Source organism: Conger conger, chromosome 3, assembly GCF_963514075.1.
Source record: "Conger conger chromosome 3, fConCon1.1, whole genome shotgun sequence".
NCBI lineage: Eukaryota > Metazoa > Chordata > Actinopteri > Anguilliformes > Congridae > Conger > Conger conger.
Window position 1 is genome coordinate 58,445,059 of NC_083762.1, and position 22,242 is coordinate 58,467,300.

General features: G+C 42.1%; 1 protein-coding gene across 1 annotated transcript; it reads right to left on the reverse strand.

Moving 5' to 3' along the window:
* Window positions 1–156: 156 nt before the first annotated feature.
* On the reverse strand, window positions 157–22,189 carry pms1 (PMS1 homolog 1, mismatch repair system component). The gene is made up of 13 exons (XM_061235407.1): window positions 22,051–22,189; window positions 21,504–21,654; window positions 19,941–20,123; window positions 19,278–19,380; window positions 18,985–19,148; window positions 16,737–16,853; window positions 10,001–10,123; window positions 9,583–9,723; window positions 8,382–9,217; window positions 4,670–5,122; window positions 4,155–4,285; window positions 1,340–1,500; window positions 157–591 (listed from the first exon to the last, which is right to left on the reverse strand). The coding sequence occupies exons 2-13, from the start codon at window positions 21,633–21,635 to the stop codon at window positions 394–396; spliced, it is 2,742 nt and encodes a 913-aa protein (XP_061091391.1). The 5' UTR covers window positions 21,636–21,654; window positions 22,051–22,189; the 3' UTR covers window positions 157–393.
* Between the last annotated feature and the right edge of the window lie 53 nt (window positions 22,190–22,242).

Genomic DNA, 22,242 nt, shown 5'->3' on the forward strand with positions numbered 1-22,242 from the left:
AAACCCTGCAAAGAAGCACTACACTGACCGAATCCAGCTTTGATACTGATCCACCCAGCTGAAGTTCAGCATTATTGTTCCTATCTGCATTATTAGTATTATTCTGACCACCATATCTTCCTCTGGTCATTATTCAGTAACATATGATATACTGTATACATACACCAGCCAATTTATTTATGAACCATGTATATATTTTCTTTACAAACACAAACACTTACATATAAAGTAGTAGTAGAGGAAGACATTTTGTAAAAGAAAAACAGAATTTGAGGTACTGACAGAAAAAAAAAACATTTTAAATTTAATGCTGGTTTAATATAGAACAAAAAACAGCTTAATATCTGTAGTATAGCATTCCCCACCCCCGAGAGAGCAGCATGTTTTGTGATTTTATGGAGTGTTGGACAGGATCTGAAGGGCGTCCTGTTTTGCTTTGGGGATGTCAATTAAATGGTGGAAGAAAGGGCGTCCGTGGATACAGGTCTGGCTGCCGGCCCCCAGCTGCTCTTCCATTCTGGACAGAGTGTCCGTCACCTCCTCTGCAGAGAGGCTGAGAGGGAGCCGCCGAATCTGTCTCACAGCCTCCCCCTAGGGCATAGGGAAACCAAGCCCAGTGTTAGTGCCACAGCCACAACATCCACATACAGGGATACCAAACACAGTGTCAATGCCACAGCCACACATACAGGGAAACCAAGCCCAGTGTTAATGCCACAGCCCCACACATACGGGGATATTAAACAAAGCATTAATCCCATAGCCACACACACAGGGAAACCAAACACAGTGTTAATCCCACAGCCACACCTTCCCTCACACACAGCGAAACGAAACACAGCATTAATACCACAGCCACACACACAGAGAAACCAAATACAGCATTAATCCCACAGTCACACACACGGGAAAACCAAGCACAGTGCCAAAGCCACAGCCACAAACACAAGGAAACCAAACAGTGTTAATCCCATAGCCACACCACCGCTCACAAACAGAGAAACCAAGCACAGCGTTAATCCCATAGCCACACACACACAGAATCCAAACACAGCGTTAATCCCACAGCCACACCGTCCCTCACACATAGAAACCGAACACAGTGCCAGTGCCATAGCTACACAATCCCCAACATGCAATAGCCTAACATTTTTACCAAGTAGCACATGTGCATCCCAATTAATTGATGTGCTCCTAAATTATTTCTCCAGGTAGCACACACCAATCTTCAGGAGCAAATGCTCCTAAAATGGGAGCATTATAGAGCTTTGGAGTGTATTCTCCATTTAAACCGTAATGGTGTGTGGTGCCAGGTGCACAGGTGTGAGGGCTTGCACACCTGAAGGTAGCTGATGACTTTGAGAGGCCTGGTCTCTCTCACAGACGTAGCATTCCTCTCCACTACGGCTGTCAAAATTTCCTTCAGGTCTGCAACACCAAGGAAGGGCACGCCGTCTGCTATTCCTGTAACTTCCAAACGACTCTCAGCGGAGGCGGACCCTGGCCAAGCAAAGCAGAAAAAATAACGATTAATATACTCTACACAGTAACAAGATTCTCCAGGCAAGAATAATATAGAAATAATTTGTGGTTTTGAGACTCGGGTTGGTAGCCAATGAAACCAAGCATTGGGCCAAATGGAGTGCTAAAGGACTATTACAGTTTCCTCGCAGACTGGAAAGAAAAGCAGAAGTCTCCAGAACAAAGTTTACGAGCAGCGATCTTTCCATGGAGAACAGCTGTGTGAGTGGGGAGGTTCCAGTGGACTGCCGTCAGTTTCCCCAGCATTCTCTGTCCTCTACCGGGCATAGATTAGTTTTGTCCCTTAGTGACGGTACCATTGTCAGCCCCTTTGACGAACCTGTGCATCTCTGCTGACACTATAAAGCACTATAAACGCTATTACCGGAACCTCCCTCGCCTGCTCTCTCCCCGGGGCGCCAAGACCAGGCTCTCCGGATGAGCTTGCTCCCCCAATTTCTCTGAAATAAAGCCAGCAGGGCAGCTTATTCTCCTCATAGCAACACCCGCCCCGCCAAACACAGGCCAAACTGGACTCAGCTGACCTACGCTCACAGCAGCTTCCACCTGGAAACAGGGCCGTCTCGCTTAAAATAAGGAGAAATAAGTTTTCACTGGCTGAGGACAAGGCCTGAATTACAGCATTAGAAACACTGCTAGCGACATTGCTGCACAATATATCTGTTGTATTTCTAAACCTTCGCAAAAAACATAGCATGATATAAGCGTGCGCACTTTGCTACAAGCTCTTGTGAGCATTATTACACCTGTGGTGAAAGTTTGGCCAGTACAAACACTTTTAATGACTCAATTCTGCACTTATAATTCACTTTATTAGGATGCCGTTTGAATGGGCTTTTGTATAACGGGGTAGCTAATGTGTCTGGTTATAAAAAAGTTGACATTTGTTAAAAATACTGTTAAATCACATTTAAAAAATGACATTCCATATAATGGAGACATTTCCCAGAGAGCCAGAGAAGTTTTTCAGCGGCATTGTTAATCCCACAGTGACACAGCAACTCTGTCAGAAATAATTACCCATAATCCTTTTATTCAAGCCCCGATGTTTGACATTTCTGAGTCATTTGTGAACTATGACATTAATGATGTCCAATTGGCCCGACCTTTTTTCAATAAAACGGGACAATAAACCTTTTAACAGCGTGAATCAGGAAAAATAATAAAGCAAAAGAACGAAAGGTGCCGAACACGGCCGTCAGTTTTCTGTTCCGCTTGTGTGAACAAAAACAAAACGGAGCATGAAAAAACGAACCAATCAGAGCTTTTCTACCTTTTCTGATGCTGTCACATGTCCAGAAATATGTCCAGAAATAAACGTGGCCACATTGTTAAGAAAAAAGTACATTGCTTTTTATAGCTAAACCCTTTTTAACAAGTGCGTCATATAACACACTTTAACTGGGCATCCAGCTGGGCTGCAGAGGAAAGCAAAACGCCAGAGCAGCAATTTCTTATAAGCCAATTTACCCTCCTGATGACCTAATCACAGGTCCTGCCCTAAACGACAGGCCTCACAAAGCAATCTTTGACTCAATCATGCAAGTTCCTGGTAAGCTGATATAGGAATATACTAGATTATCTTTCTTTATAATTATTTTTTACCACAAGAAACAAATATAGGCAATGCAAAAAATTCTTTTTTTTGTGTCAGCAAGAAAAACGGTTATTTAATGTTAGTAATTTATGCAATCTCAATCAATTATTACAAAGTTTTCCATAAGCCAAATTACTAGAAAACAGGGACTGTTTTATAACATTGTTATACAATATCACAATGCATAACATAATGCACAGCTTCGCTGTGTATTATAGAAAATATGTCATATATGTCATTTCAGTCCCAAGAGTGCCATATGGCACTCAAACATAACTACCGTAAAATCCCAAGAGTTCCATGTGATACCTTTTTTCAACCAATCAAAATGAGTGTTATACTATTGCCCCTATTAAATCCCTACTAAATGTTCTCCATTTTCTCAACCAAAGCCAAAACCCCTTGGGACTTGGGTGGAGCCACTTCACATTGGTTTTTGGACTGAAAACCATTGCCCATACATTACATTACATTACATTAATGGCATTTGGCAGACGCTCTTATCAGACCGACGTACAGTTGATTAGACCAAGCAGTAGACAATCCTCCCCTGGAGCAATGCAGAGTTGAGGGCCTTGCACAAGGGCCCAATGGCTGTGCGGATTTTATTGTGGCTACACCGGGATTAGAACCACCGACCTTGCCTGTCCCAGTCATATACCTTAACCACTATGCTACAGGCCGCCATAAAACATTCCAAATGGTTATCAAGGCTTACTGGTTTGAATCACAATCAAACAGCCCAGAAAAATATCTGTTCAAGAGCACAAGATGAATTACTGCGATTTTCTACACTATCAGCACCTTTCTTCGGGTGGTTCTCTGAAATATAACCAGGGGCTACGATTCTTTTTAAAAAATTACTCTAATTGGGGTCTGTAATTCATTTCATTTTTCTGGTAATACAATCATGAAAATTGAAGAACAACCTATCGTGTTTCCTGTATCTCTTTGTTTTCTTAAGCAAAGCAAACGCTTCCTTGACCTTGCCTGATTGCACCTCTGCTCCACAAACCTGCGGTCAGCCGAATCTGAAATCCGTTTGACAGAAGACGTGGATCTGAGAAGTAGGTTTCTCCACTGGTTCCTGGACTCTCTTTCTCCATGCTACAGAGTGCACTGGTGTACTCTTCTCCACCAAGGACACTAATTGGAAACACAGAGATAAAACAGGTAATTTAGGGTACCAGTCATAATTATATGTGATGGACAGGTATCATCATTATTACAAATGATGGACAGGCCTTCCCATCACTTTGGTCATAAAAATACATTAAAAAATTGACCTTTAAGTCAACTGAACCGTTTACTACATGCAATTTCTGGTAAGACAATAAAAGGTGGCAAGTAGGTTAAAACTTTAAACCGGTATATAAAGGGAAGCCTAACTGTGCACATCTGAAAGACTGTATTATCATTAGTTAAAAGATGCAAGGTGAAAGTGGAAAACTGAGAAAGAGCGCGCATGTGTGTGTATGTGTGTGTATGCGTGTATGTGTGTGAGATAGAGATGAGTGTGAGATACATTACCCATCTGTTAACAGTATTGGGGCCTCTAGGGGTGCTGTTGGAAGCACATTCCTCTCCAACAGCTGATTGAACAGCAAGGCCTCCTCCACCCGAGATGGGCTGAACAACGAGAGCTTTCCGCCACACGTCACCACCCAGGCCCCGTGAGACGGCAGCCGCTCCACAAGCCTGAGAGGCTGGGGGTCGGGGCCGTTCTCCCAGGAGGGGAGGCCGAGGCGACCCCTCAGGGCCGCCAGACTGAAGGGGAGCCTCCTGCTGGGCTTGGCCGGGCTCCTCTTCCTCGCCGGCTGGGACGAGAACAGCTGGTCCAGGATGCTCTGGTTGGAGAGCGGGGCCTTGCGTTTGAGGGCCGGGGACCGCCTCTCCTGCTCCGCCGGCCGTGCGCCTCGCTCCGACACCCGTTTGCTTTGGAGGTCGTATCGGCTTGCGTCCTTCTCCGCTCTCTCCTCGTACCTGCAGAAAAGAACGAGCGTCTCAATACAAACTCAATACAAACCTGCATCTGAATGGTAGCACCTAACCGTAAAACCTTCCATTGATAGTAACACAATCAATTCTTCCACTGGAGTGGATTTCCTGATTTAGGGTAGTGCACTACCAGTATGCACAATGCCTGTGAACATACCATTAGGTGTTGTGTTACCTTTTCGTACAAGTGGGTCTGTAATATTAACCACATCTCTATTATAAGTGTTCTACAGAACTTTTCAGATATTTGTTAGATTTTTTATGCCCAGGGACTAACAAATTATCTTTCATAATATCTTTCAAAATTGTAATGCACCAAATACATTTTAATGCAACTGTAATCTCCCATTGTTTAATAATCAATATAAAGAAAAATTTACGAAAAATAATCCCACATAACCAAAACACATTTATCTCATATACTGGATTCCAATCCCTGATTTCTTCTATTATTCCATAACTGTCACACTGAATGGTTTGAGATATTTTGACAAAATATAATATTAGACAAAGAGAACTTGACTAAATACAAAACTTTTTTTATGAAAAAAGTTATCAAACACCCAAATCACCCATGTGAAAAACGAATTGCTCTCTTATATAAAATAGCTGGTTGCACCACCTTTAGCAGCAATAACTGCAAGAAAGTGCTTCCTATGATTTGAAGTATTGAACAGCACTCATCGCTGGAAAATGTATTTAGTCAAAGTGAAAATAAAAATGTTAAAGAAGCATTAATTAATCAATCAACTTTTGACAATATGACAAATAACAAATCCTGGAAATAGCTAGCCTCCTATACATTTTTTATCAGTTTTTCACATTACTGTGGAGGAATTTTAGAGGAACTCTAAAATTGTAGGTTTTCTAGCATGAACTGCTCATTTCAGGCCCTGCCACAGCATCTGAATTGGGTTCAAAGTCAGGACTTTGACTGGGCCACTCCAAAACATGAATTTTGCTTATTTTCAGCAATTTGGATGCAGACTTGTCTCAGTGTTTTGGATCCTGCATAGCCAAATTACACTTCATCTTCAGCTCTCAGACAGATGCCCAGATAATCTCATTAAGAGGTTTCTCAGAATTTATTGTTCCTTCAATAATAGCAAATCATCCAGGTCCTGAGTCAGCAAAGCATCCCCACACCATCACACTACCATCACCACATGTTTGCTGTGAAAGGCTGAAAATAAATTACATACATTTTAAAAATGTGTTTACTCCATTTCCCTTTTGTCTAATATTACATTTTGTCCCAAGAACAGAAACCACTCAGTGTGACAGATATGCAATAATTGACAAAATCAGGAACTGTTCGTAGACATAATATCAACCGAAATGACAATGCCTGCCCAAGTTCGGCAACTGCCCAACTTCCTATTCCAATCAGAACCTCAGGTATCCAAGTGCTTTTATTAATTTAATCTATAGGCTTTTGGTCAGGTTGTACACTTAATGCGTTCGAATCTCACTAACATTACAGTACATTATATTACCATTCAAAGGTAGGCTAATTACTTTGCAGGCTTGGTGGAAAATGGGTTTGGTGACGAGGTCACCAGTTGTAACTAATTAAATAACCTCAATTCACATGTGGAGTCTCCATTCAAATTACTCTTGTCAATCTGAGTGGTACTCTGGGACGTGCAGTAAATCATAGAGCAGAAAACGTGCAGAGACTGGAGAGATAAAAAACAGCTGCTACCTGAGGGGGGAATTGAACTGTCGAAGCAGAGTCCTGTAAAAACTGACAGTCTTGACCTTCCGCCTCCTGATCGCTTTCACACGCCAAGTAATTACAAGTTTAGCATCTCGGCTGTTCAGTGGAGTTTTGTATTTAGCCTTTACCATAGCTTAACAAATATGTGTTCATGCTAAAAAAGAAGCTCATATTCTTTATCTCAAGGTATTAGATAAAGGGGGGGTATTAGTGATAACCACAATCTGGCAACAGTTATTTTCTGATCCTGATCCTGTACCTACTTAGTACAGATAGAGAAAGATATTTAACCTTCTGGTGCTGGTGCCTGATATACAATTAAAATTAAGGAGCAACCATATATTTTTATCCACAATTCTTCCAGCAAGTCATTCCGAAGCCAGCTCCTTTACGGAAACCTTGATCAACATGAGCCAGTGAAGATCATCACACTTTCCTCTCTAATACACGCTACGGTCAGTCACGGCTTCTTCTCACTCTACAGTCCACCAGGCCGACATCAGCCTTTGCTCTTCATGAGCAGCTACTGCAGGCAGACTGCAGGCAACTGATCTTCAGGTCACCACTGTAGTGTGATTACACACGTTCACCCCCTCCAGCAGACAGTAGGGTGGAAGCGGGGGTTGGCGGAATTCACAAATGAGGTCTAACTATGCAAAAACTGTACAACCAGCCTATGGAGGGGCTGTTTCTTAACCATTTTCACTAAACGTAACCCGCAAGAACATGAGAACAAAAGTGCAGGCTTAGTGAAGGGGTCTGCGAGAGAGTCCAATGAGACTCAGAGGTCGTGCACAGGAACTGCAGAAAGCACAGACGGATGACTGCTCCCTGTGCAGCACCTCTACACCTCTAACAGACGCATGTTTCCTCGCTCTTTAATACTGAAGAGCCGCAAGCCACACTCAACACACTTTTTCCATCCGCAGAAAAACACACAGCGGATGAAGAGATAAGCACACTGTTCACCTGGGTCCTTCCGGCACCATGAAAACATGAATTATTTAGGTTAATATAAACGGTTATTTGATAGTTGCATCCGTTTCCTCTTCAGAAAAGAGGAAATTCTATCAATGTTGTCAACAACACTAGGAACAAAACATGAATATAAATAAGTGCATCTGGAAATATGGTTTAGTAAAGATGACAGAGTGCCCCAACTCACATTAATGAAGACAACGCTTCAAATATAATAACTTACTATGCAGGAAATTACTGTAACAAATGAGTATCGCCTTTCAGCACAATAAATAATGCTGCCTACTTTGAAGCACAATGGCTTACAATGCAGAAGAAGTTCTGTAGTGTAAAATACTGGTCATCTAACCTAATCAACAGAGGCAGTTTTCTGCTAAACAAAAATACCTCATTTCGACTTTTTTTCTCCAGGGCCCAAAGAGGCACAAGCCAAGCTGTTTTCCACACTGTATTTTACACATTCATGTGACAGCTCTATGTTTTTTTCACCTCATGTATCCCAACAAATGGAAATTACTGCCTTGACAGTACAATCTGGAAACTCACTTCTGCCTGTCTTCCTCCTTGAGGTTTTTCCATTGCTCCTCCATAGCAAGGGTGACTTCCTTTAGGCTCGCCTTCGGGTTCTCCAGGAGGATTGTGGGTCTGACTTCCTGTTGGAATATGGCACTTGCAGACATTGGCTGCCGCACGGCACGGTTGCTGATGAGGTCGTAGGCTGTGAGCTTGGTCATTTTCTCAGTCACTGCATTGGACAGCGTCTTTTTGCAGGGGCTCTTCTTGGATTCCATTTCAGTTTCTCTGACAGATTCAGCAGACTGGTGGATCTTCACTGGTTCCAGAGGTTCTCCTATGTCACTATCTCTGAAAGCTCGACCAGTGCTCCAGCTTTCAGCCGAAATCCCTGCAACGCCGCTGCCCAAGTCCTCCAGGCTTCCTGGACCAGCTGGAGTCGCCTGGTCCGTTAGGCCGGCACAGGTGAAGAGAACGTCTTCATTCACCAAGGGGAGATTTGTGTCGAGCTCGCACAAGCTCTTGTTTATCACCCAATCTTCCAAAGATGATGAGGAGCTTGTGTTTGCCGAGTGGTTCAGAGATGATTCACAGGCTGGTTCGCTGTGCATTGTGGAGGAAAGATCTGGTCTTCCTGGTGGAGGGACTTCAGCACAGCAAGAGGAGGGCTCAGTCAAGGTGGTGTTCTGTTGAGTGATTACAGACTCTGTAGCTGGAACTGTACCTCCATTTTCATCCACAACAGAGACCTGGACAGAGGGATTCCTACTCCCGGGGGGCATAGCATCATCTGGGGGTGCAGATTCAGAGTTTGTCTCTGAGCCATATAGTTTCATGAGCATGGCCTCAACTACAGAGAGCACAGCTTCCTGAAAAGGTCAAGGGTGAACAAAAAAAGTATTATCAACAAAGACTGTAAAGAAGTAAATACAAATGAATAGTAAACGGCAAACACAAATTAGCTTTGTCTTTGTTCTGAACACAGGGATCTTTGGACATTGTGCTTGACATATTAGCCAGGTGTCCTTCTCCACAGAGAGACATACAGTACTGAGTTTTAGAGGAGTAGCCCAATCAGAGCACCAGTGTTCACTGGGTGGGTTTGCAGCAGCAATTCATGCAAGTGTTGCATCAGTTGAAACTCACTCACTCACTCGATATTGACAATGTTGAAACTCAGGGCAAGGACTGCCTTAAAACCACCACTAGGGGCCAAAAATACAAATGAATTTACTTTGTCATGGAGCATCACTTGAGTTTTGTCAGGTGTGAGGTTCACGTCAATCGCGGATGCAGGAATGGTGATGGACATCATCATTGTAGGATAGCGAGTAGAGTCCCCAGTGTGCTGTGAACTGTACTGCTGTCTGACCACCTGAGAGAGAGACAGAGAGATTATTGGCATTTGGTAGACGCTCTTATCCAGAGCGACATACAGTTGATTAGACTAATCAACTGTATGTTTCAACAGAGAGATTCCATCAAAAAGACTAACAGTTGGTAATGCAGAATGTTGGGTAATGTCTTAAAACACACTCTTACTGAAGGGTACAGCAGAGGGTGCAGAACACACCGAGTATAGCCATACTGCGCGTGTAAGCACGCGCACACACAGGCACGCACACATGCGCACACACACCACATCACCCTACCTTCAGAATATCTTTGTGATGAATGGGTCGGTCATTCACAAAAATAAATGTTCTGTCAGAATTACTGGAGCTCATTACAGAAGCATCCGAGCCTGGTTTTGGAAAGTATCCATCTATTGCAATCTATAAACAAACAAACAAAATATTACGTCAACAATAGTGTCTGTATATTATAGTGTCATTATAGTGGAGTATCCAGATCTAATGTACTGTACCTTTGTGCCAAACATGTTTATTGACCTCATTGATGCAAAACATTTAAAATGATAATTACGCCTACAGGAATATAAAAAAATATATAGTAAGGGTTGTTCTACCTTCTAGAAACACAAAATGTCACAGTGTCTAGCTATCCAAAAGGATTTTTTCAAAACAAATCAATCACACACTGTCTACTGTTGGTGACCATTTTAGCAAGTAATTAAGCTCTCAGCACACAATCATAGGAGGTGTGTCTTCAAGCTGCTACCATGCTGTTCAAATCTGCAATGAAAACCTTTTCTGTAAACACCAGTGAGTTTCCAAATGGCTCCAAATCACCAAATGAACCACCCTGCCCCGTATAACGGGAGCATACAATGTTAAATTAACAAGCTTGGCAGTTAGGAGGCAAGAGGGCATTTTTAATTGGAGTTTTAATGAACTTGAATTACTGGTATTGTAATATTTACAATGGGCATTTGCATGACGTACACTTTGCCATTACAACATCTTCAATTACTGCAGCACAGGTGATGTGGTCCCGTGAAAGAGGGCCATTATTCAGAGTGTGTTCACACAGAGCCACCCCTTCAGTGGGGCCCACCTTCAACCCTGCTCCCAAAACAAGGAAACAGGACATAGCAATAATAACAACTAAACAATAATCATGACGTCATTTTATCTCCTTCAGTTTCTGTGGACCAAGAAAAAGTTACAGTCGTACAAGAAATAATGGTGGGTGTGTCTGGCCTTACCAAACAACACTAATAAGGGGAGGAAAATACCAAAATCAGTATTTTATGTGTTTAAGGGGTGGGCAGCACTGGATGCACAACGAGCACCTACCCCTTTTGCCCTAAGTGCCTGATATGTCCCTTTGTTTTGATTATATAATATATATACACATTTGTATTTTTATTGTTGCAGTCATACATTTTCATTTACTCATTTTGGTGAAATATATTCTGTAACTGGGTGTCATAAAACACTTTTTTTTTTGTTGGTATTTTTAGGAACAGCTGCCTCTCATAAGGTCTCTGTATGGCCTTGCGGGTGTGTGTATACATTACATTTTACAAGCCTGTTTGTTTGCATGGCTATCATTAGCAGCTAGTAAATAACCTGATTTACATGAACATTTCTACAAAGTTCACAATTACATACAGAGCTGAAAAGGGCAATACCTTTGAAATCAAGTTAAGCCCACCAGGAAAGGACAAGTTTAGAGGCTGACAGAGTACAGTACAGTCCCTAAGTATTTTGACAGTGACAATTTGTTTTGTTGTTGTTTTGGCTCTGAACTCCAGCACTTTGTATTTGAAAATAAACAATGAATGTGAGGTGCAGAGTGTCAACTTTAATTTGCGGATATTTACATCCATATCGAGTGAACCATATAGGCACTGCAAACCTTTTTTTTATTTTTATTTTTATTCAGTGGGGTGCAAAAATTTGGGCACCCTTGGTTTAAATGTCTGTTACAAATCGAAATCTGTAAGTGATCAAAAGCAAACCTGAGTTAAATATGAGTTAAAAAGGAGAAGGGCCCTGTGCAAAAGTCTGGGAACCATTTTGGATTATTTTTGTTACTTTTTAAAAAGACGACTTTAAAAGGCCCAGACGCAGGTGATTTGCTCTTTTGGGCTTCAATGAGACAGGTGAGTAGAATTCCAGGGCTGAGCTTTTTATTCTGTAGTAACTCCAACTGCAGTGTCTAAACAGCTGTCCAAGGATTTCAGAATGAAGATGGTTCATTTCCACCAAGAAGAAGAATGCTACAAAAACTGTGTTGTGTAAGCTCTCTAATGTTTCAAACTACCTATTTCCACTGTCCGAAACATTATGAGAAAATGCAAGATCAATGGAAAAGTTGAAGTCTGGAAAACCAAGAATTCAGATAGAATGGCCAAGTGAGAAATACTCAGACAATCCCACACATCAACAACAAATACCTCCATGGCAGAGTTGCCAGAAAGAACAACCTCAGCACAAAATGAAGCATCTGAAGTATGCAAAAGAAAACTTTGAGAAGCCTGAAGCCTTTTGGAACAATGTCCTTTCGACTTTTTGGCCACTACCAAAGAAGGTATGTTTGGAGAAAAAAGGTGAAGCCTTTGTAGAGAAGAACATCTTGCCAACTGTGGAGGTGGATCCATTATGCTTTGGGGTTCTGTGGCAGCTGTGGACACAGGAAATATTGTGCAAGTGGAAGGAATAATGGATTCCACCAAATATCAAGAAATTCTAAAGGCTAATGTTCAAAGGTCAGTCTAGACATTCAAGTTGAAGAGAGGTTGGGTATTCCAGCAAGGCAAAGACAAGACAACCATGAAGTACCAGCAGGAAAGACCGATTAAGGTTTTGGAATGGCCACCACAGTCCCCAGACTTGAATATTATTGAAAATCAATGGAGAGATCTCAAACAAGCCATACATGAAAGGAGAGCAAAGAATATTTCTGAGCTACAGGTGTTCTGCCAGGAAGAATGGGAAAAATTCCAAAAGTGAGAATCGAAAGACACTTAGCAGCCTACAGGAAGCATTTTATAAGTGGTTATAGTTGTCTGATGAGGAGTTACAAAGTACTAATTGAAAGGGTTCCCAAACCTTTTTATTTTTTTTATTTTTTATTTTGAAACTAAATTAAAATTAAAAGTAATCTTGCTTTAAAATTTGAAGAAATGTGTCATGTTTAATGTTGTACCATAAAGTATGACAGGTTCACTTCTGTTAATTTAGATTTTTTTTCAAGCCTTTTTGACCAGGGGTGCCCAAATTCTTGCACACTCCTGTACATGTGGCCATGCCTTTAAAGCAGGCCTTGAGGCTGAAAAATCTGAATAAATCGTAGCACTGCGAAGATTGTTGTTGTTGTTGTTAATAATAATAATAATAATAATAATAATAATCACATTTATGAATTTGATAATGATTTTATTTATTTTATTAAGATTAACCTGTTTGCAATAATGATTGCAATAATAATAGCAACGGGCTGTAAGTGTGCTGTCGTGCAGTGACCTGCTTGGCCGCCATAGCAGGCCGTGGATTAGCTGGTCACAGGCCGAACGTAGCCTGGAATGAGGGCTGTTGCTCTGTCAGAAATCTGTGTCACATTTTGTTCCACTGTGTTACTGGCTCCCGCACTGACCAGAGGGAGGCCATCGAACAACCTCGGGATGGATTCCGTGATCATTAAGCTTCGGCCAAAGAGGGAAACACGCATATTTTCCTGGGAAGCCAGAGCACAGAGGTCACCTTAATCAAAATTTAGCTTCAGCGCTGCTATGTCGAAAGAATGTGCATGTGTGGGAACCCATTAGCAGAGCACAGCCCCGCAGGTAGCTCACACACACGACCCGCCGTGACCCAGCTGATCTTTACACTTTCCGGAAACACAATTACGACCAGTCCCAAGTTCATGTGACAGAAATTATTAATTCTTCTCTACAAATGCCAGAGTGGGAGAGAGAGCGAGAGAGATAAAGTAGGGGACTAAAAAGCCTCATGCACACAATGTCCAACAGGACTGAGAGCGGCAGGTCTAGTGGAGGCTACAATCTCTGCTCAAGGTCATTTGCGGTTGAGGATTTTGGGTTGTTTTCTCAGGCTCCTGTGGTGAGGCTGTGCGCTCAGGACTCCTGGTGCAGAAGAGATACTCTGCCAGGCCTGTAGGGGGTCAGATTGGGGCCAGCATCGCAGGGGGTTTGTTTGTGTGCCAGCTACTGTAGGTCCCTCTGATAGCTACATCCACATACACCACAGTCCATGCAGTCTCTGAGACCTGGATGTAATTGTAAAATCATGAAAAAAAAAAAAAAAAAAAATCCCAGCTGCCGGCAGCAACATTTTGCTTTGCATAGGAGAGCAGCCAATCAGGGAAAATCTATTAATGCTGCATTAATACAGAATTATATTCAGGGGAAATTACAAGGACAAGTCATGGTTAAATAGAACTAAAAATTGCAGATGTTTGCAATGATTCCAAACAGTTAAATCAGTCCATGAAAGGGTTTGCAGCTATGTGCCAGAAACAACTACAACATGATCAGAATACCATCAGACCATTAGAGAATGGTGAAATTAGTTTATGTGCCACTTGATACTGAAGCTTCATATCTCCTCAGTCTCAGTGAACCTGCTTCGTTGCTGTGGATTGTGACTGGACCAAGGGAGGGCACCTTTATTTAGCCTACAGTGCAACACATGTCTATTTTACCAAACCATTACATTATACAGCTGAATATTTTACTTAAACAGTACAAACAGTACCTTGCTCAAGCAGTGGCCCTGTTTGGAATCAATCTATCACAGTCAAAGATAATGCATACTAGAGAATCAAGAATTCAACGCTTATATTGTGTGGCTAGAATTGCACACACAAGATGACAAGCTTGGATGTTTGCCCTGTTGGCTGGGCACCTGTAATACAATATTGCTCATAACTGAACCATCACAACACAGGAGTTAGAAGCTGTAACCTTCAGAGCAGCACAGAGCAGAGCTTTTCAGTACACTACTGCACAAAATGCTTGCTGTCATTTGCTAACATACAAATATTGAAATGACAAACTGTGGAAATGTCAAAAATGGCAAAAGCAAGTAGTTGGATGGAACGGTTGTAGTTGTATGGAATAAAGTATTGGATATTAACGGAACACACCAGGCACCTTGACTTGAGGGCTGTTAGGCAGGCACCTTTTTCTGTCTCTATTGCTCAGTTGGACCCGTTCTGCAACAAGACAAGCAACACTTCTGTGTGTGCCGCCATGAGGGACAAGTCAGGGCGATTTAATTTTGCCAAAGTTTAGTGAAAACTTTTTTCATTTATTTTTAATGCATGCAAATTTATTAAAAAACTAAAACTGAAATCTCTCATTTCTATAAGTATTTAGACCCTTAATTCAGTACTTTTTTTCAGTACTTTGTAGAAGCCCCTTTTGAAGCAATTACTGCTTTTACTCCTCTTGGGTAAGTCTCGGCAAGCTTTGCATACCTGTATTAGGGCAGTTTTCCGATTCTTCCTGGCAGATCCTCTCAAGCTCCGTCATTTTGGATAAGTAGCGTCTGTGAACTGCCATCTTCTGGTCTCTCCACAGATGTTTTGTGGGGTTTAAGTCTGGGCTTTGGCTGGGCCACTCAAGGCCAGTCAGGGACTTGTCCCAATGCCACTCCAGCGTAGTCTTGGTTATATGCTTCAGGTTATTGTCATGCTGAAAGGTGAACCGTCGCCCAAGTCTAAAGTCATGTGCACTCTGGAGCAGGTTTTCTTCAAGGACCTCTCTGTATTTGGCTGCATTCATCCTTCATCCAGGGAAGGATGATCAGAATTGAGCTGCCGCTGCTGCAGAGAAGTGCCCGCCGAGCACGATGCTGCCATCACCATGCTTCAACGTAGGGATGGTATTAACCAGGTGATGAGCAGTGCCCGGTGTTCACCAGACATAGTGCTTGGAGTTCTGCCCAAAAAGTTATATTTTTGTCTCATCACACCAGAGAATCTTTTCCCTCATGCTCTCAGAGTTGCTTAAATGCCATGTGGCAAACTCCAAGAGGGCTGTCATATGCCTTTTATTGAAGAGTGGCTTCTGTCTAGCCACTCTACCATAAAGGCCTGATTGATGGAGCGCTGCGGAGATGGTCATCCTTCCATCAGGTTCTCCCATCTCACTTCCGAAGCTCTGTTCGGGTGACAGTTGGGTTCTTGGTCACCTCTCTGACCAAGGCCCTTCTTGCCTTCTCAGGCTGGAAGGCCAACTCTAGGAAGAGTCCAGGTGGTTCCAAACTTCTTCCATTTCACAATTATTGAGTCCACTGTGCTCTTGGGGACACTCACAGCTTCAGAAATGGTTTTATACCCTTGCCCTGATCTACCACACCACCTCAAAGGTCTCCAGAGTTCCTCAGACTTCATGGCTTGGTTTTTATCCTGACATGCAGTGTGAAGCCTTTCTAAACTATGTCAAATCAATTCAATTTGCCGAAGGTGGACTCCAATCAAGTTCTAGATGCAAGGATAATGAAAGCAAACAGCATGCACAATTTGGAATGCCACAGCAAAAGGTCTGAATACTTATGTAAATGAGAGATTTAGATTTTTTTATATATATTTGCTAAAACTTGTTTTCACTTTGTCATTATGGGTTATTAAGTATATATTGAGGGGGTAGAAATAGCATTTTTAAATTTTCCAATTTAATTAGATCTAAAACACAATAATGTGTGCAAAAAGTGAATGGGTCCGAATATTTTCTGAAGCCACTGTGTATTCTCTATACAGTAAAACTGATTTATAATACACCACGTTCCTGCACATACTTCACAACTCTTGATGGGCAAGCATGGGTTTCCTACACACGTGTGAAATACTGCAGCTTTGGTTACATACACCTTTGACAGGGGCGGAGACTGTGGGCATTACCCCCCCAACCCCCACATATATGGAATTACAGCGATGTTGTGCTTTACAAGGCATATGTGTAAAGCGCTGAGGAAGAATTTATTCGCCCGTTCCCGAAGGTGGCCTTTCACTGACCTGCGGCTGCTGGTGGCGATGTTGGAGGGGGAGCAGGTTGGCTGTGGGCACTGTTCCCAGCGCTGCCAAGAGGGCCCTCCTGTGATCGGACACCCTGGGTTTCTGCCAGACCACCGCCTGAAACCGCACACTAAAACAGGTCAAGGATTTTTTTTTTTGTGCTCCAATCCTAAAATAAGATGTTAAATAAGAGCCACCTGCAGGGTTACGTGCCTGCGTACATTCACCCTGAATGTTCATCGCTGTTCATCCGTATACCCCTGCGAATGTTACGGTCGTTTTCTAACACCGAATTCTCAGTGATTATACTTCTGTTAAATCCGCCTTCTGAGGTGGAGAAGTCTTATTAATCACATATTCATTCACTTCATTTATTTATCCTTGCATGTTAGGGTGGCCACTAGTACTTGCATATAGGAATATCCATTTTTACATCAAGAAGTGTATCTGCCATTGGTGTTTCTACAAGCAAATGCATATTCAGGGTGTTGATTTCTGAAAGTATGCAGCCCATAACACAAATATTTGCAATTAAATACTCAATCTGCTGAGTGTAAAGGGAGAAGCCATGAAATCAGAGCCAGGCTTAAGTGCAAAGTTTGTGATACGGGATACGTGTCTGTAAGTGCTAATAGAATGAAACGGGGGGTAACATGCCACCCCCAATTCACCGTCCCACATGCCCCCCACCCCAACTCCCCCCGTCGCTGTAGTTTTCAATGTGTGTACAGGCAGCCTGGCTCTGTGTTCCTGCTCAAAGCCATGCAGCTCAGGTACAGGGTGTTCAGACCAGGCCGTGAGAATGCCCATTCAGACAGAACAATCTTCTTAATAGAAACAGATTACTATGTGGGGCTGGGGGGAATTTCTCCTTCCAGTTTGTGCAAAATTCTCTCACTTGCACGCACGCATGCGCGCACACACACACACACACCACACACACACAGTGAACCCATGCGAATGCACTGTGAAATGAACCAACGCTCCGGCAAAACCGGCTTTGACAGCGAGCTGCAGGGGTGAACCCTGGTAGGCACCAAGGAACAAGGAATCTCACTGAATTTTTAGGCTATTTTGAGCTACTTGTCTCCTGTTCAAAGCCCAATTTCCAGAAGAGCTGCAATAAACCAGAAAAATACCCCCCTTTCCACACACGTTTAAGAAGTGGGGAAGGGTGCGGTGCTTTCTGGGCAAATAAACTGCTGCTGTCTTACATTCTTTTAGAAAATGGCTGCACAGCTTAATCTCAGAAATGTAATCTCCCAGGTCTGTCATAATGCAATTTTAATTATATTTAACCATTTAGAATTACCCGTACAATTTTCCTTGGAACATGGAAAACTGTATCAAGTTCATTACACAGCTATGAACATCACAATTACAAATTACAAATAATTCAGTATTTAGTATATGAACAAGATTTAAATAAAGGTTTGTTTGGTCGATTCAAGGTTCTTTGTGTAAGATTTTCTGGTGGATGAGGACACCTTGTGGTGAAAAGTACTTCTGTGCGTAAAAGGAGGAAATTAAATCAGTAATAAGTGGACTAGAATGTACAGTAAGAGGGCCACATATTGGCTGTTACCTTTACAGCAACAAAATATTATCTGCAATTATGTTTGAGCATTTTGCAGAGGCCTTTATCCAGAGGGACTTAGAGTACATTTATACAACTGAATATCTACTGAAGCAATTTAAGGTAAGTGGGGGTAAGTGGTGAGGACAATCATTAAAATGCTGCTCGGCATTAGTAAAATGACTCATTTGTCCATAGAAATGATATATTTCTCACCCCTGCCCTGTTCCTTGTCTGCAAAGAACACGGGCCACACAATTGTGTCAGTAAGTACAATTGGCACAAATTTGTGTGCAAATTTAGTGTCAGAAAACTTTTGTTTTTTTTGTTCAACCTACACCACTTCTCAACTGAAACAATGGAATTATTGATCCATTGAATGATAAGAATGCTAGGGGGCAGACATGAAACAAATCCGCAATCACACAAATCTGTATTGTGAATATTGACAGAGAAAACATCTTAATGCTTTGGGATTTAAGGTCATTCAGAACTGGTCCCAAATTTGAAAGCGAGGTAGAAAAGCACCAGTCAACTTTCTGATATACATCTCCTTTTCAATAGCCTGCCATATTTGGCCTGACCACAGATTAACAAGAAGAAGGTGTGAAGGAACAGCTATTCCCATGAATTTCCCACAGGTAGACTTGTGGTAGACAGAGTGCACTGTACCTTGTTGTGAGTGAATGTGACTCTTAGCTCTGGTTTGATAATAGCATAGGCCATCAACAAGTCCTGCACCTTCTTCAGCTTCTCCTTACACTTCTTAGTATTGGAATAGAACTGCCTCCTCACCGGCAGGTTCCGGAAAAGCTTCATCACGCACACTGTGGTACCTGAAGAAACAGCTCAACTCAAAGCTCTGCTCGACTTAAGCCACAAAAAGGCAGCGATCACATCACATTTACACAAAGTTCACCGAGTGTATTCTAAAAATACTGTTAGGGTCATTCCAGTTGTCCAACCTTGGCCAAGGTGAGAGGGCTTCTGGGAGATGACCTTTCCAGTGAGGTCCAGAGTGTACTGAGTGCTGATGTCCTGGTCGGCCGTCTTTGTGGTGAGAACGACCTGGCATGGAATGACGAAAGCAGATATTTATTTGCCGTTTAAATGGCAAAAACTTTTGAAACCTCAGCAAAAACTGTCCTTTTAATCTGCCGTATCTTCTACCGATTCAGAATTGTATTTGTAGGCTGACCACAGGCAGCAAATCGACCAGCGGAGTCATTGGTGCATGATGAGATAAGGGCAATCCGGCCAGCTGGACAAGCCCTCCCCCCTGGGCAACACAACGGCCACCTGGCCAATCAGATGGCTGGCTCTGCCAGAAAATTGTGTGGCTGATTCACACACCTGTATGCATACCATAAAATAGGAAGGAATAGAGGATCTCAGCTGCTCACATATGGAGCAGGTGACCACTGACAGCTCAGAGAGAGCAGTAGCTGATCCAACATCACACATGTCTCTTGCCTTACTTAAAACCTTTATTATCTTCTCTAACTAAATATGGTAAGTAATGCTTCTACACGCATTGAGTTGCGTTGGGTATTGCATGACAATCTTCCTCTCATATAAATGCACACAATCCCATATAGGGGGTGCTATGGTGCCTGAGTTTCCCTCACCTCTGCCACAGCGCAGATGGACCCCAGTGCTTCTCCCCGAAAGCCGTAGGTCTCCAGGTGTTCCAGATCCTGGTGGCTGGAGATCTTGGAGGTGTAGTGCATCACAGCCATCACAGGGGCATCTTCTGCTTTGATTCCACAGCCATTATCCCTCACCTCTATGCGATCCAGTCCATAGTTCTCCTACAGCAAACGCAACATGCAAGTAAACGATTTGTCCAACAACAAGAAAGCTTCCAGATGTGCAATACTGGAATGAACAATTAACCAATTCCTTTCTTTGCACACTAAAAACAGCGCATTAGCATTCATCAGGACCACTAGTTATTCATTGCTTATTAAAAATATTGTGGAGCACTTACAGATAACAAGAAATGTCTGAACTTTCTGTCTATATCCACCCCAAAAACTGTGGTCTGTCACATTTGTTGCACATAAGAGTGGGTATTATGAGAAGACATGTCATATATTTTAGTTGATTAGGATCCAAGATAAATAACTCAAGGCAATGATGACCCTGTGACAATTCAACACAGGTGTCAGCCAAGCCAGCAGGAGAAAACAAAGTGTCACTGCCTGGGTTGGCTTCTCCGTGCTAGTCGGCAATTATCATTTACACTGAGGAGCTGAAACAGACGATTCTCAGCCTACTGTGAGAGAGTTTGCTTGAATAATATGAATACGCGTTTGCTCGAGCTTAAGATTTATCTTTTAAAAGAGTACATTGGCAAGTCAGTTTTCAAATAGAATATACTTAACACATCCATAACACTTATCAAATCATTCTACATTAAAAAAGACTCACTTTGCAATTAATACATTTAGCTTGAAAGTAAAATTATGTAAATATACACTCACCGAGCACTTTATTAGGAACATTTTTACTTTATTACACCTACTTATTCATGCAATTATCTAATCCGTCAACTGTGTGGCAGCAGTGCAATGCATACAATAGATACGGATCAGGAGCTTCAGTTAATGTTCACATCAACCATCAGAATTGGGGGAAATGTAATCTAAGTGACTTTGACCATCACTTAGATCACTGTTAGTGGCAGACAGGGTGGTTTGAGTATCTCAGAAACTGCTGATCTCTTGGGATTTTCACACACCCTGGTCTCTGGAGTTTGCAAAGAAAGGTGCAAAAAAAACAAACCAGTGAGCAGCAGTACTGCAGACAAAAATGCCTTCTTTATGAGACGTCAAAGGAGAATGGCCAGACTGGTCAAAGCTGACAGGAAGGTGACAGTAACGCAATAACCACACATTACAACAGTGGTATGCAGAAGAGCATCACTGAACACCATCACTCATCATAACTCTAAGTGGATAGGCTAAAGCAGTAGAAGTCTAAAAAATAAGTCTAATAAATACCCAATAAAGTCCTCAGTGAGGGTATATGTATATACAGTCCCCTCAAAATGTATTGGAACAGCAAGGTCAATTCCTTTGTTTTTGCAAAACACTGAATACATTTGGGGTAGAGATTAAAAAAAAAAAAATATATATATATATATATATATATATATATATATATATATATTTATATAAATGAATTACCAGTTTCACGTCAACGCTTGCAGCTCCGGCATCTAAAGAGTTCTCCAACAATTCCTTGACAACATTGAGCACAGATGTTATGACCTGTGAGCTGGACAGCAGCCGAATTGTCTCCGAGGGAAGGGGCTTCATTTCTGCCACCTTCGGCCACCTGCAACATGGTACATATTACATCCATGAAAGACACACGATTCTAGTCATCAGTGACTTGATTGAATAAGGCGTGGTATTGTTCTGGGCTAAAATCCGCACTCACATCTTGATAAGATTGGATACCCCTGCTCTATATTGAATGAGACCGTCGTTTGTTTGTAGACAAAAACGTGTCCTACAAGTTCAAGAAAAAAAACTACACCTCTGCAATCATGTTTTCTGAAATAATAGCTAGGAACAATTAAATGCAATTCTGCATATATAGTAGGTAAAGTATGCAGCTATGAAATAACGTAATAAGCTTCAGTACCTCGTCAAGAACATATTTACGAACTTTTAAAACAACGATTAATTATAGCTTGATAAACTGTGAACGTATAACTAGTGAACTTACTTAACGTATAACTCTTAAAAGCATGGCTCACTCAAATGAACAGATGTTAACAGCAGTTAGTATACACTGGCGGGATTATTCGGTACTCCTGCAGACCGTACCGGACGCGCTGACATATTTCATTCACGTTCAACAAAACACCGGAAAACGGCGCTCCATGTGCTCATGACGCGGAAGCTTTATTCGATGGCC

Excerpts from the sequence above, each read along its gene's own strand:
- pms1 (XM_061235407.1), bottom strand. The coding sequence starts at position 21,635 with ATGAAGCCCCTTCCCTCGGAGACAATTCGGCTGCTGTCCAGCTCACAG. Across the intron at positions 20,124-21,503 it reads CAAGCGTTGACGTGAAACTG|GAGAACTATGGACTGGATCG; the intron begins GTAATTCATTTA and ends CGTTTGCTGTAG. Across the intron at positions 10,124-16,736 it reads ATCGCCACCAGCAGCCGCAG|ATTGCAATAGATGGATACTT; the intron begins GTCAGTGAAAGG and ends GTTTGTTTATAG.